Consider the following 15,988-nt stretch of genomic DNA (forward strand, 5'->3'; position numbering starts at 1 on the left):
ATTTTAATACGATAAAAATGAAATTAATTTTATGCTTCAGTCAGTCAGTTCCGTTGCTCAGTCGTACCTAACTCTTTGCAACTCCATGAACTGCAGCATGCCAGGCTTCCCTGTCCATCACTAATACCTGGAGCTTGCTCAAACTCATATCCATCGAGTTGGTGATGCCATCCAATCATCTCATCCTCTGTCGTCCCCTTATCCTCCCGCCTTCAATCTTTCCCAGCATCAGGGTCTTTTCCAATGAATCAGTTCTTCACATCAGGTGGCCAAGGTACTAGAGTTTCAGGTTCAGCATCAGTCCTTCCAATGAATATTCAGGACTGATTTCCTTTTAAGATTGACTGGTTTGAGCTCCTTGCAGTCCAAGGGACTCTCAAGAGTCTTCTCCAACACCACAGTTTAAAAGCATCCATTCTTCTGCACTCAGCTTTCTTTATAGTCCAACTCTTGCATTCATACATGAATACTGGAAAAACCACAGCTTTGACTATACAGACCTTTGTCAGCAATGTAATGTCTCTGCTTTTTAATATGCTGTCTAGGTTGGTCATAGCTTTTCTTCCAAGGAGTAAGCATCTTTTAATTTCATGGCTGCAGTCACCATCTGCAGTGATTTTGGAGCCCAAGGTCTCTCACTGTTTCTCCATCTATTAGCCATGAAGTGATAGGAACGGATGCCATGATCTTAGTTTTCTGTATGTTGAGTTTTAAGCCAGCTTTTTTACTGTTTCACTTTCATCAAGAGGCTCTTTAGTTCTTCTTTGCTTTCTGCCTTAAGGGTGGTGTCATATGCTTATCTGAGGTTATTGATATTTCTCCTGGCGATCTTGATTCCAGCTTGTGCTTCATCTAGCCCAGAATTTCTCATGATGTAATCTGTATATAAGTTAAATAAGCAGGGTGACAGTATACAACCGTCCATTGTTCCATGGCCGGTTCTAACTGTTGCTTCTTGACCTGCATACAGATTTCTCAGGAGGCAGGTAAGGTGGTCTGCTATTCCCATCTCTTTAAGAATTTTCCACAGTTTGTTGTGATCCACACAGTCAAAGACTTTGGCACAGTCAATAAAGCAGAAGTAGATGTTTTTCTGGAATTCTCTTGCTTTTTCGATGATCCAGGGGATGTTGGCAATTTGATCTCTGGTTCCTCTGCCTTTTCTAAATCCAGTTTGAACATCTGGAAGTTCACAGTTCATGTACTATTGAAGCCTGGCTTGGAGAATCTTGAGCATTACTTTGCTAGCATGTGAGATGAGTGCAATTGTGCAGTAGTTTGAATGTTCTTTGGTATTGCCTTTCCTTGGGATTGGAATGAAAACTGACCTTTCCCAGTCCTGTGGCCACTGCTGAGTTTTCCCAATTTGTTGGCATATTAAGTGCAGCACTTTCACAGAATGATCTTTTAGGAGTTGAAACAGCTCAACTGGAATTCCATTACCTCCACTAGCTTTGTTTATAGTGAAGCTTTCTAAGGCCCACTCGACTTCACATTCCAGGATGTCTGGCTCTAGCTGAGTGATCACACCATTGTCATTATCTGGGTCATGAAGATCTTTTTTTGTATACTTCTTCTGTGTATTCTTGACACCTCTTCTTAATATCTTCTGCTTCTGTTAGGTCCACACCATTTCTGTCCATTATTGTGCCCATCTTTGCATGAAATGTTCCCCTGGTATCTCTAATTTTCTTGAAGAGCTCTCTAGTCTCTTAATTTTATGCTTAAGTTAATTTAAATGATGAAAATAAAAGGCACCTTCCCAGGTGTCTCAGTGGTAAAGAATCTGCCTGCCAATGCAGGAAACATAAGAGACGCGGGTCTGATCCCTGAGTCGGGAAGATCTGTGGAGAAGGAAATGGGAATCCGCTCCAGTATTCTTGCCTGAAAAAAATTCCCATGGAGAGGAACCTGGTGCACTACAGTCCATGGGGCCACAATGAGTCAGACCCAACTGAGGATGCAAATTAAAGGAAGCAGACTAGAAAAATAAACATAATTCTCGTAACTTATGGATAAAAAGAACTAAACTCAGAAATGTAAGTTAAGCAGTTACTCCCTGAAACTACCTAAAATTCAGAATAGGGAACTCTAAACACAATCTGTACCAGAAAACTAGCTACTTAAACACTCACATGTCATTTTCAAACCACCATGAAACAAGTTTTATTCTGCGTTAAACTGCAGTAACTGTACCTGGAGCCTCTCCATAATTGTAACATCTGTCAGACAAACTTTAGCACTTTCTTCCTCAGGTATGATTGCACCCAAGAGTGTTTCCTGTTCTTCTATGTCATTCTTGAGGCGCTGTATGTCTCTGTTCACATTCTGCAGTTTGTTTCTTAATTCTGGTATTTCCTTCTCCTTCAAATCAATTATGCTTTGCCTTCACAGAAAACACAATTCAAAATAAGCAATGTAATGTTTCTTCATAAGGAGATGGAGGTTATATATTTTTGGCAAGAATACCATAGAAGTGATGTTGTATCCTTCTCAGGGCATCTTTAGTGGGCACATGATGTCAGTATGTTCCTCTTACTTAGTAAAGACAGTGTCAGCCAGATTTATCCATTGTAAAGTTACTATTTTTCTCTATGTAATCAGTAAATATCTAGGAGAAATATACTGAAGACAATATAAACATTGTTTTTCCTCAAACCTTTGTCCACTGATTTTAGTACCTATTGAGAAATCTTGATAGCAACAATTTTACCATGCTGTCTGGTAACTGAAGGATATTTTACAAATTACCAGACCATACTCATCAGAATTGTCAAGACCATGAAAGACAAAGAACTATGGTAGACCACACAAGAGCCTAAGGGTAAATATTAATAACAAGGATAATACACGCAATGTGGAGATCCTAAGTTGGATCCTGAAACAGAAAAGGGATATTAACAGAAAGACTACTAAAATTCAATGTGGTTCATAGTTTAATAGAATTATATCAAAGTTTATTTCTTGATTTTGATAGCCATATTATGGTAACATAAATTGTGAACATCAGGAGAAACAGGGTGAAGGATATATGTGAACTCTCTGTACTATCTTTGTAAATTTTCTTTAAGTGTAAAATTACAAAATAAAAAGTTTTAAAAGTTTAAAACTTTTAAAATAAAAACTTTAAACATTAAAAAAATGAAGGATGGAAGAAAAGAGGAAGGAAGGAGGAAAACTATTCAGCCAAATGCTACATGGGTTTATGGTACAAAAGCTGTTAAATCCACTTTACTACTGCTACTCTAGCCAATGAGTTATCACCCCTGTGGCAGGTACTGGCCCCAAACCTGTTTTTGTCAATACCTCGGAAACAACAAAACTTGTATTTAATCTGAAAAATAAAAAGCTATTAAGCTTATTTCAGAAAAGTTTTAAATTCTTAATCAAAATCAAATTAGTATGATAAATTAAACTGATTTCTAATGAGAATCTTATAATAAACTAGAAACTCAAGCATTAGCTATTACACTGTTATTACTTAATGATTTTTTAAAAGTCCACACTATGACCAAGAAATGCCAATCAACCAATCTGTGGTGACAAAAGACCTGTAATCTTTTGCAATGAAAAACTTTCCTGAATAAATATGAACGTATTCAGATTACGAATAATTCATGCTCACATTTCCTGATGTTATGGACCAGAAGTTTGTCTTAAGTTATGTGCCCACTACCTAAAAGGTGACAAAGTTACAACAGCCTAATGACAATCAATGATTCACTTGACTAGGTCATCTTTGTGGAGAACTACAGGCATCCATTAAATTTTAACCCCATTTTTACATTTGCATACACACACATAGACGTGGTCTATGTAAAAAAATAGCAGTAACACTATGATCAATAAAAAACAGCAGAAGTAACACTAGGACAGTTTCTGGGCCCAGGCCTTAACACATTTGCTCTTAGAATACTTTCTATGGTAATCAAGCCACTACGCTGCCAAAAGCCCAAGACACAGGTGGAAGCCATATGAAGGCATTCTGTGTGATACCCCAGGTAAGCCCGTGGCCAACAGTCAGCATCACCGCCAACCATATGAGTGAACCATCCTGAATGCCCAGGCCAGCAGAGCCTCAGATGAGCTCCCAGCCAACAGTCAGCAGCATCAGCAGTCATATGAGTGAACTATACTGAATGTCCAGGCCAGTAAAGCCTTGAAATGACTGCAGCCAACATTTGAAATACCTCAAATAAGAACTACTTAGTTAAGCCCAATTATCCCACAGAACCACGGAAGATCATAATAAAGCATTGTTGTGAGACCAAGTTCTGAGGGGGGTTTGTTATGCAGCAATAAACACACGGAACTACAGTTACTACAGTTCTCATTCATTCAGCAACTAGTTACCAAACTTACAAAACACAAAGAATTATGGAGGCACAACAATGAATAAGATATGTACCTTACTCTGACAAGGGGAACTGTGTTGGCAAGGGTCCTAAAATATTAATAGTGTTGATTTCTGCTCTTCATAATTTATCAGTTTGACACAGAACTACATGTACTTTCTACCAGCTTCTAATTTTATCTTTCACTAGATGTCTTTCTTTTTAAGATCCTGCGCCTTATTCCTTTTCATTCTCAAATTATTGCTTTTGTCTCCATATGACATGCTCTCTGTAGCCCCTAATGATCTGGTTTTTATTCTTGATGATTAGTTATCTATTGCTACATAACACAACACCCCAAAACTTAGCAGCTTAAAACACAATAGCACTTATTTCCCACAGATAGGAGGATTAGCTACTATCTGGGTATTTGTGACTCAGGGTGTGTTACTGAAGGTGCGGTCAAGCTGTGAGCTGCAGTCATCTGAAGGTATTACTGCTGGAGAATCTGCTTCCAAATGGTACACTCACTCATGTGGTTGTTCAAAGGCCTCAGGTCCTCACCAAGTGGGTCCCTCCACAGGGCTGCTCACAACACAGCAGCTGGCTTCCCCCAGATCCAAGAGAAAGAAAAGGAGAGCAGGAAGCTATAGTGTCTTATATAACCTGATCCTTGAAGGAGCATGTGATCACTTCTGTTGTATTTTACTGGTTACACATCCTGGAACCCATCCTGGAACATGAGAGACAACTATGCAAGAATGTGAATACCAGGAGGCAAGGATCACTGGGGACCATCTTACAGGCTGGCTACCACAAAGCACATCTTGCATCTTTCCTTCTCCTTTTCCTCACACTTCTCTTCAGTTTTCCAAGTCAACATACCCTCCTCATTTTTCGCTTTTAAAGTTTTCTCACTTTCATCCATTCAATGTATTAACATTAGATTAATTTTCCTAAGACACATTTTTCATTAGATCCCTGAGGATGGCTCCCCAGCACCTAAAAGACAGAGCTGTAACTAGGAATGAACATAATGCAGCTCTGTCTTCCCTACTTATGGGAATCAGTCACTACAAATAAGTTCTCAAACTCCAGATAATGTTTTTACTGCAGCACATGTCCCACTCTTCCCTGTCCTTTATACACACTGGTCTAATTTCCCTCTCCCCTTTCCTTCTCTTAAATGAGTCAAATCAACTTTTCTATGCTTTACATTCCTCCTCCTTCCCTCAAAATTCTACTCTCATTCTGTAGTCCACTGGCTTCTTTCTTCCTAACTAATGCATTTGTTTGAACCAATTAAGTTTTTATCAAGTCTAGCTTTCTATATGTAATTCTGAGAGGTTTTTTCCTTACAAAGATCATCAGCTCCATGAAGGTCATGTCTTATTGGTCTCTGTGACCATTTTTGTGCTCTAGTTCTGGGAAATACCAAGGCAATCTTCACATACTCTCTGACTTGATTTTATTTATAAATAGACCATCATCTGGATTTCTTATAGAAGAGAGGGAAAAATAAACAATAGAAATCATCTATACTTCATTCTTTCTGGAAGTGAGAAAAACATAAGTAAAGTTTAAAATTTGTCTCTTAAGGGGGTGCTTTCCAGTACTTTAATTCTTCTGCTGAGTTTAGAAAGTGACACATCAGCAAATAGTCTGAAAACTTAGATTTTAAAATTTCTGCCCTCAACCCAAGTCTCAGGAATGAAACACACACACACACACTCACACAGAGTAAAGAATGTATCCATCCTGTGAGTAGTTTAAGAAACAAACTTATTTGGAAACAAAATGATTCTTTCTTATCACATAAATAAACAGGAGAGGAACATCCTGGCTTAGATTCCTGACTTTAACCTTTATTCATTCAACTCTTGCTTACTGAATACCCACCCTATGCTAGGAGGTAGACAGGTATTTCCTACAGTGCTGCTATACAGGCATGGTAACGGGAAATTGCTATTCTCACCTCATGGGCACTAGTCCCAGCATTTCATCACGCCGCTTTTCTTTTTTCTTTAGCTCTGATTCTGTCGACTTGAGCTTATCTGGAGCAAGCCTCAGCTTGGACTGTAAATCACTGATGACTTCTTGTAATTCGGCTTCTGTCTGAAAACCTCTCTGACAGACAGGGCAACATGACTGGTTTTCATCCGTCAACTGAGTAATGAATTGGGAATAAACTGCCGTAGCTCCAGCCAACATGGCTATTTAAAAAACATATATATATATATATATATTCTCAGTGAGATGCATATAAAATATGGTTTTGTTAATATATTTCTATCCTTTTCTGTAAATACATGATACTCTTCTTGCTTTATAAACACACTACTAAAGAAATAAAAATTCTGACATTTAAATCTTCTCAAGGGCACAATACATTCAGATTTATATAAATCATTTTCTGGTAACACAAAAAGTATAATAAAACTTATAGAGCGTGTTATGTGCCAGACACTATAATCTCATTTACTCCTCCCCAACATCCTAGGCAATTATGTCCTCAGGTAATGAATCTGAAGTATAAAAAGTTTCAGTCATCTGTCCAAAGTCATACACCAAGTAGGTTGTAGAACCAGAATTGAAACTTGAGCCACCTTGCTCCAGCACCAAGTTTTTAAATCTCCCATCCTTAATAGCTACCTGTGAACAAAAATTCAAAAACATGAAAATGCCCTGATAACATAAAGAAGGTAACTTACCTCGTTGTTTTGACGATTTTTCAATTTCTTCTTTAAGTCTGTCCAAGTCACTTTCAAAATCCTGGCTACCACAGACATCAAACAGTTTGTCTTCATAGCTGGACAACTGCTCTTCCTTCCTTTTTAGCTCAATATTTATATGATTTTTATTTTGCTCAGCTGAAGCTAGTTCCTTGCTAAAACAAGAAAATAGATTACAATTTCAAAATATGAGAAATCAATTCAAAGTGTGAAGACAGATACAGGACAAACTCTGCCAGAAAATACTACAAAAGTCTGCTGTGACCAAGTGCTTTTTTTTTTTAGAAGTCATGGCAACAGTCCATTCCTGCCTACACTCTACTCCTATAGTACACTGACTCACTCTGGTCAGACACCTGCTCCCAGAAAAATGTGTACAGACAGAACTCTGCTTGGTTTGAGGAGGGATTATAATCTTAGATCTGGCATTAAGAACCTTAGCAAGAAGAATATGCTTCACAGACCTACTGGAGGGAGATTAGAAAAAAGGAGAGCGTTCACTTAACTCGGTGTGAACCCTTCCAAAGCTGTACTTTCAGTCCCTCCAGTAAAAAATGCTTCCTTTGTTCCCTCCTTGTTGCTGTCATCCAATGAGTTGGCCAAAAGGTTCCTTTGGTTTTAAAGTAAAAATAAAAGACACATTTTTCATTTCCACCAAGAACTTTACTGAACAATGTATTCACTGTTTTGTTCCACTACCTTCTGCCATTTTCTAGGCAACTCGTAATTCCATCTTCCAAAACCTTTTTATCTTTTTGAGCAAAGAACTAGTTGTTCCAGGTGCCTTTTGCAGTCTTCCAAAGAACTGACATTTTTTCCATTAAGAGAATTTCAGTTGGTCTAATTTGCAGCTGTACTTGTTGGAATTGTTCAGTTTTTTGGAGTTAATAGTAGACGACTCACTTCCAATCCCACCATATACACAATATCAACTTCTCTGGATGAAGATTGGTCTTTGGTGTGTGGTTGGTGGTGTTCACTTTCCTTGACCCACGATCTCTTCCATTCCACATTATTGTACAGTATCCACTTTTCATTGCCTGTCACAATTTCTTTTAAAAATGGAACTTTTTGTTATGTTTAAGTAGAGAACTGTATGTGGAAATATGGTCAAGAAGGTTTTTTTCACTCAATTTATGTGGAAGCCAAACATTAAATCGATTAACACAACCAAGCTGGTGCAAATGATTTTCAGAGCTTGATGTGGATATTTTGAGTATGTCAGCTACATCCCACATGGCATAGCATTGACTGTTTTCAACCAGAGTACCTTCTCTATATATGGCACAAATCTTTTTTTGTGTTTCAGTTGCATTTTTACTTTTCTTGAAATAATAAAGCATAATATGTGAAAATGTTGCTTTTCTCTTTCATCTTCAATACTAAAATGTCTACACAAAATTCACTAATTTGGGGACGTTTTATTTATTTATTTATTTTAAAAAGCATGCTGATAGGACAGCTGTCACAATACAATCTAACAAAATTGCTCTGAATGAAGGTAAAGACAACTAGTGCTACCAGAGCCATCTTAGAGGAAATACTGAACAAATGTCTTGACCAAACCAATTTTTACAACGTGATCACTCATTCCCTCTCATTCATCAAAGTCTTTGCTCACTAGTACAATTAATTTTCACTCCAAGTCTTAAATATCATCCTAGCCAGCCTCTGTGGCCATACAAATCAGGGGTTTTCAATTTACAGGTTTTGATACATTAGGTAAGTCATGTAATCAATTTAATTTATCATATTCAGCATATTTTGAAAAACTGAACATACTATGTAGAATATATTGGAGTGGAATGAGCATAGTTAGTATTGGTACTATTTTAAGAAATTTGTTTCAGATAAATATGCCTGAGTGCACACGTGCCTCATCTTGATACTTTCCATTGTGAGTTGCAGTAAAAATTTGGAAAAAAAATAACATGCAGATGATGCTTTCACCATCCTAGCCATTGAGCACTGCTCCTTAAGATCACTATTTTAATAGTACCACGTACATTTGGGATCCTCCTTGGAAGAATATTTTCTCAAGGCAAACCAGACAACACTCCTCTTTTGCTCTCATCCTGGCTCCCTGGGCATTTGGTTCTCTTGCTCCTCTTCCTTTGCTTGCCAACAGTTTAAATGTTGGTGTTTTCCAGGAATCTGACTACAATTCTTTCTCTTCTCTTTGAATAACTCCAAGTTGACATGTACTACTGACGCCAATATCATTTGCAAAGCAACAACTTCCAATCTACTAAATCTCAAACTCCAGTATTTTATTCCCTAACAGACATTTCCACAAGAAATACAAATTTAACATAGCCAAATTCACCATCTTCCTCAAAAATGTGTGGGATTTTTGACCCTTCTAGCTAAACACCACTCAAGGTGATATTTGAAAAAATTGATCACTTTTTTTAAACTGTAGAAAAAAGAAAATTTAACACCTTACCCATTTTAAATTGTACAGCATGGTGGTGTTAACTGTATGCACATTTTTGTGTAACAGATCTTTAAAGCTTTTTCATCTTACAAAACTGAACTCTATACCCACTGAACAACACACCCCACCCCACCCCGCCCCCATCCTCTGGCTACTCTGAACCTCCAACATATATACTTTCTGTATCTAAGAGTTTGACAACTTTGAATACTTCATTTAAGTGGAACCATGTAGTACTTTTTGTGACTAGTATACTTCACTTAATATCCTCAAGGTTCATCAACATACAGAAGGATTTCCTTCTTTTACAAAGATAAATAATATTCCATTATACATACACCAAATTTTATTAATCTATTCATCCATCAATAAGCATTCAGGTTGCTTCCACCTGTTGGCTATTGTGAATAATGCTGCAGTGAACATGGACTAACAAATATTTCCTTGAGATCATGTTTTCATTTGAATATATACCCACAAGTGGAACTGCTCGATCATCTGGTTATTCTTTTCCTAATTTTTGAAGAACCTCCAAGGTTTTCTATAGTAACTGCACCATTTTACATTCCCACGAATAGTGCACCGAGTTCCAATTTCTCAACATCCTTACCAACACTTGTTTTCTGGGTTTTCTAAAAACTTCTTTTATTTAACTGAAGTATAGTTGATTTACAATGTGTTAGTGTTAGCTGCACAGCAAAGTGATTCTGTTATATACATATTACTCTTCCATTTTCTATTATAGGTTATTATAACACACTACTGTATTTCCTATTGTTTTGATAACTGTCATCCTGACTTGTATGGAGTGATATATCACCATATTTTTGATTTGCATTTCCTTAATGATTAGCAATTCTGAGTATCTTTTTATATGCTTGTTGGCTAGTTGTATATCTATTGGAGAAATTGTTCTTCAAATCCTTTGACATTTTTTAATTTGGGTATTTGTTTTTTCATTACCAAATTGTAGGAGTTCTTTATATATTCTGGATATTAACCCTTAATCATACTGTTCATATTGTTCATGGAAAAGGCAAAAAGATATGACACTGGAAGATAAGCCCACCAGGTTGATAGGGGTCCAATATACTACTGGGGAATAGTGAAGATAACAGCTCTAGAAAGAATGAAGAGGCTGGACCAAAGTGGAAATGAGCTCAGCTGTGGATGTATCTGGTGGTGAAAGTAAAGCCCGATGCAGTAAAGAACAATATTGCATAGGAACCTGGAATGTTAGGTCCATGAATCAAAGTAAATTGGACATGGTCAAGCAGGAGATGGCAAGAGTGAACATCGACACTTTAGGAAACAGTGAACTAAAATGGATAGGAACGAGCAAATTTAACTCAGATGACCATTATATCTACTACTGTGGGCAAGAATCCCTTAGAAGAAATGGAGCAGCTCTCATAGTCAACAAGAGAGTCAAAAATGCAGTTATGTTGGTGTTCAGTTGCTCAGTCATATCTGACTCTTTGCAACTCCATGGACTGCAGCATGCCAAGCTTCCCTGTCTTTCACCATCTCCCAGAGTTTGCTCACACTCATGTCCATCAAGTCAATGATGTCATCTGACCATCTCATCCTCTGTCACCCCCTTCTCCTCATGCCCTCAATTTTTCCCAGCATCAGGGTCTTTTCTAATGAGTCAGCTCTTTGCATCAGTGCAGTACTTGGGTGCAATCTCAAAAACAACAGAAGGACCTCGGTTTGTTTCCAAGGCAAACCATTCAATATCACTGTAATCCAAGTCTGTGCCCCAACCACTAATGCCAAAGAAGCTGAAGTCATACAGTTCTATGAAGACCTACAAGACCTTCTAGAACTAAAACCAAAAAAAGATGTCCTTTTCTTCATAGGGGATTGGAATGCAAAACTAGGAAGTGAAGAGACACCTGGAGTAACAAGCAAGTTTGACCTTGGAGTACAAAATGAACCAGGGCAAAAAATAATGGAGTTTTGCCAAGAGAACGCACTGGTCATAGCAAACACCGTCTTCCAACAACACAAGAGACGACTATACACATGGACATCACCAGATGGTCAATACCGAAATCAGATTGATTATATCCTTTGCAGCTGAAGATGGAGAAGCTCTATACAGTCACCAAAAACAAGACCTGGAGCTGACTGTGGCTCAGATCATGAACTCCTTATTGCAAAATTCAGACTTAAATTGAAAAAAGCAGGGAAAACCACTAGACCATTTCAGGTATGACCTAAATCAAATCCCTTATGATTATAGAGTGGAGATGACAAATAGATTCAAGGGATTAGATCTGGTGGACAGAGTCCCTGAAGAACTATGGACAGAGGTTTGTAACACTAGCGGTGACCACAACTATCCCAAAGAACAAGAAATGCAAGGAGACAAAATGGTTGTCTGAGGAGCTGAGAAAAGAGAAACAAAAGGCAAAGGAGAAAGGGAAAGATATTCCCAACTGAATGCACAGTTCCAGAGAGTATCAAGGAGAGATAAGAAAGCCTTCTTAGGTGAACAATGCAAAGATATAAAAGGAAACAACAGAATGGGAAAAACTGCAGATCTCTTTAAGGAAACTAGAGATACCAAGTGAACATTTCAGGCAAAGGTGGGCATTTAATTAAGGACAGAAACAGCAAGGTCCTAACAAGCAGAAGAGGTGTCTAGAATACACAGAAGAACTACAAAAACAGGTCTTAATGATCCAGATAAATCATGATGGTATGGTCACCTAGACAATGTATTAAAAAGCAGAGATCACTTTCCCGACAAAGGTCCATATAGTCAACACTGGTTTTTCCCTGGTGGCTCAGACAGTTAACAATCTGCCAGCAATGCAGGAGACCCAAGTTTAATTCATGGGTTGAGAAGATCCCCTGGAGAACGGAATGGCTACCCGCTCCAGTATTCTTGCCTGGAGAATTCCAAGGACAGAGGAGCATGGCAGGCTAGTCCACGGGGTCGCCAAGATTCGGACACAATTGATTAACTTTCATCGTTTCATTTCATAGTTTTTCCAACAGTCATGTATGGGTGTGAGAGTTGGACCATAAAGAAGGATGAGTGCTGAAGAATTGATGCTTTTGAAATGTGGCGCTAGAGAAAACTCTTGAGAGTCCCTTGGACAGCAAGGAGATCAAACCAGTCAGTTCTAAAGGAAATCAACCTTGAATATTCATTGAAAGGACTGATGCCGAAACTGAAGCTCCAATACTCTGGCCACCTTATGCCAAGAGCAACTCACTGGAAAAGACCCTGATGCAGGGAAAGACTGAAGGCAGGAGGCAGGAGGAGGGGACAACAGAGGATGAGATAGTTGGACGGCCATCACCAACTCCATGGACATGAGTTTTAGCAAAGTCCAGGAGACAGTGAAGGACAGCGAACCCTGGCATGCTGCAGTCCATGGGACTGCAAAGAGTGGAACATGACTTAGTGACTGAACAATCACCACCATACCTAAACAGATATATCATTTGCAAACGTTTTCTCCCATTACGTGGAATGCCTTTACCTTCTATTGTGTAGCAGTTTTTAAGTATGATGTAGTCCCATCTGTCTAGTTTTGCTTCTGCTGCCTGTGATTTTGGGGACATAACCAAGAAATCATTGCCAATTTCAACATAATGAAACTTGTCCCCACATTACCTTTTAGGAGTTTTATATTTTCAAGTCTCACTTTTTACAGAGGAATATTTTAATTCTTTCTCTTATTTCTGAAAACTTTTAAGGAACAAGAAGCTCAAATCACTGTTGCCGTTTTACTTAATTCGTAAAATATAGGAGAATCAAAATCAATTAATAAGCCATACCATTTCATGACAATAAACGATTTCAAAACAATTAAAAATGAAAGCATGACATAAGAGACTTCTATTATATCTTCAAATGTTGTAACTACTTACTTCAACTTGGCAAGTCTGTCCCTGGTCTGATTAATTTCTTTTGATTTACTATGAAGCCAGTCTTCAAGCTGTTTTTTGTTGGGAAAATATCCTAACAATGAAGTTAATTCATCACTATGCCTGTATTTTATTTTTCTGATTTGTTCATCTTTGTCAGCCTAAAGGGAAAAAAAATCTTTTAAAAATAAAATTCAGTACCTCCACATTACATAAAGAATAAAACCAAATTTTAGATTGATTACAGTTCTAGGCTTAAAAATAAAACCGAAAATGCAAGGAGAAAAAGAAAAAAAAATCATTTTTAATTTTGGCTGTGCTATGCAGCTTGTGGGATATCTCAGTTGCCTCACCAAGGACTGAACCTGGACCATGGCAGTGAAAGTCCCAATAATACCTGGCCACCAGGGAGCTCTTGAAAATTTCTTACAGTATTAGAGGAAAGAATAACAGGTCTGATGACACAAAAATTAAAACTTCTGTACGTGTATGCTCAGTCTCTCAGCCATGTCTGACTCTTTGCCACCCCATGGACTTTAGCCTGCCAGGCTCCTCGGTCCATGGAAGTCTCCATGGAAGAAGACTGGAATAGACTGCCATTCCCTTCTCCAGGGCATCTTCCCGACCCAGCGATCGAACCTGAGTCTCTTGAGCCTCCTGCACTGGAAGGCAGATTCTTTACCACTGAGTCACTTGGGAAGATAAAAATTTCTGAATGATACATGATAAAAATTAATAGAAATGTACGTGTGTTTGTGTAAACACTTTTGTACCGTTATTTTTTGTAATTAGAGTACAGTTTTCAAGCCTGAAAGTCTATTTTATAGAGCATAAAGCTCACTTAACCCTTAAAACATAAAGCCAATACCAACTAAATACTTCATAGTATAACAATTATGAATGTAAGATAAACTGTTTTAAACACCAGAGAGTATAATTAGAATAAAAAGAAAGGTCATACTTTGTCTTTGGTGAGCATCTCCATCTGGGTACGTGTTGCTGTATGATGGTTTAATTGCTCCATTTCCTGGTCCAATTTACGCAGGGACCTGTCTAGGTCTGCTTTCTCATTTTGAAGGCTTATTACTTCTGTTTTTAGAGTTTCTACATTGCTGTTTTTCTCAGCCTTGCTTAGCTCACGTTCCTTATTGGTAATTCAAACAAATGAATAGGTTTATACGTTTCAGGTTAAAATGATGGCAAAGTGTATTAGAAATCAGATACTCCTCAGAATGGTCAAAATACTAGCTTGATTTCATCCAACAACAGAAAAACAGAAGGAATAAACTTTTTAAGAAATATCTTACAAAGTTACCTTACTATAAGAGTAGAGACTTAGTAAATAAATCTGCAAGAGTCAAACAGGAGTGAAAATGAAAATTAGTGCAAAATTAAGGAAAATATGCCTTAGTATACAGTTCAGTGACTCTTCGGTTAATAATTAAGCATTTATCAAGGAAGTATGTAACTAACTACACACCGCCTAGCATACAGAAAATGTGACGTGGTCCCTGACCAGTATCTCTCCATCACAACAGAGCAATATTGTGATCAAGAGTTAAACTGACAAAAATATATGCTATCTGTTAAGTTTGGGAGCAAAAAGAAACGTTTAAATTATCAAGATGGGACCTAAAGGGGGGATTTGCCAAGTTTTAGGATGCTTATTTTGCTAACAGAGATGCAAGGGAAGGGAACAGATTAGGAACGGAGAAGAAATTTTGGAAATTCACAGAAGGAAGAAGTGGGCTAAGAAAGTTTCTACCACAGAAAAAGTGGTAACATGGCAATAATCATATATCTAATCATATATTTAATCACAGTATCTACAGTGTGTGGAACCTAGAGGGAAAATACTACTTTTTTTAAACTGAGACAAGTGGTTCTCAACTAAGGTACTCGTAAGAATCACCCAGTTCTGTTTTGAACACACATTTCCACATTCCACTCTTAAGAGACTTATTTGGAAGATTTAAGATCTAAGCTTAAGTATTTTTTTTTAAATCTTCCTTAGATGATTCTAATTTTCAGCATACCAGGTTTCAGGATTAGAGATGGGTGATTAAGACAGTCAAATAAATTCATTTTATAGGAGACTGATAGACAAGGTTGACATTTTTATTAAAATGCCATAATCTTAGGACTAGCAAAAGATAAAATACATCCAAATATTTTACACCTTAAAATTATTGGATTACACAGAGTATCTTACAGCTTTTGTGAGCTCCTGGTCCAGTTCAAGAATCCTGTCTGAAGAGCCTTCCAACTGCTGTAATTCGTACTTCACATTTTTCAGCTCATTCTGCTTCTTAGTTAGGATTTCTGACTTTAGCTCAATTATTCTTCCCAGTCCAGTTTTCTTATCCCTTATCTCATCTATTTGTTTTTGTTTCAGAGCTTCTTTTCCTGCAAAGTCATTCTAAATACATAGCAAGAAGCATAAGCATTAATTTTTCACAAAAAAAAAAACACCACTAAGGAAAAGTTTCTTTGATGCAAAAGTAATATAATTTGAGGAAAATACAGAAAAGCATAAAAAATGTAATGATCATCACTCAGAGATGATTAACTATGAACAAACTTCTTCAAAATTAGCT

General features: G+C 37.5%; 1 protein-coding gene across 15 annotated transcripts in view; it reads right to left on the bottom strand.

Annotated features, from left to right (window-relative positions):
- The window catches only part of RAD50 (RAD50 double strand break repair protein), a 259,106-nt gene that overhangs the window by 37,728 nt on the left and 205,390 nt on the right, over positions 1–15,988 (bottom strand). For all 15 annotated transcript variants that reach the window (XR_014056630.1, XR_014056633.1, XR_014056631.1 and 12 more), the window contains 6 exons: positions 15,604–15,810; positions 14,353–14,535; positions 13,395–13,552; positions 7,046–7,221; positions 6,310–6,547; positions 2,197–2,386 (listed from right to left, as the gene is read on the bottom strand). Coding sequence is in view for 9 of the 15 variants with exons in the window: in XM_081500071.1 (XP_081356197.1) it covers positions 2,197–2,386; positions 6,310–6,547; positions 7,046–7,221; positions 13,395–13,552; positions 14,353–14,535; positions 15,604–15,810 (1,152 nt within the window). In the remaining 6 variants the exon portion in view is untranslated. The remainder of the gene's footprint in view (positions 1–2,196; positions 2,387–6,309; positions 6,548–7,045; positions 7,222–13,394; positions 13,553–14,352; positions 14,536–15,603; positions 15,811–15,988) is intronic.

The sequence above is a fragment of the Giraffa tippelskirchi genome, chromosome 6 (genome assembly GCF_054371585.1).
Source record: "Giraffa tippelskirchi isolate mGirTip1 chromosome 6, T2T-mGirTip1v1.2.pri, whole genome shotgun sequence".
Classification (NCBI taxonomy): domain Eukaryota; kingdom Metazoa; phylum Chordata; class Mammalia; order Artiodactyla; family Giraffidae; genus Giraffa; species Giraffa tippelskirchi.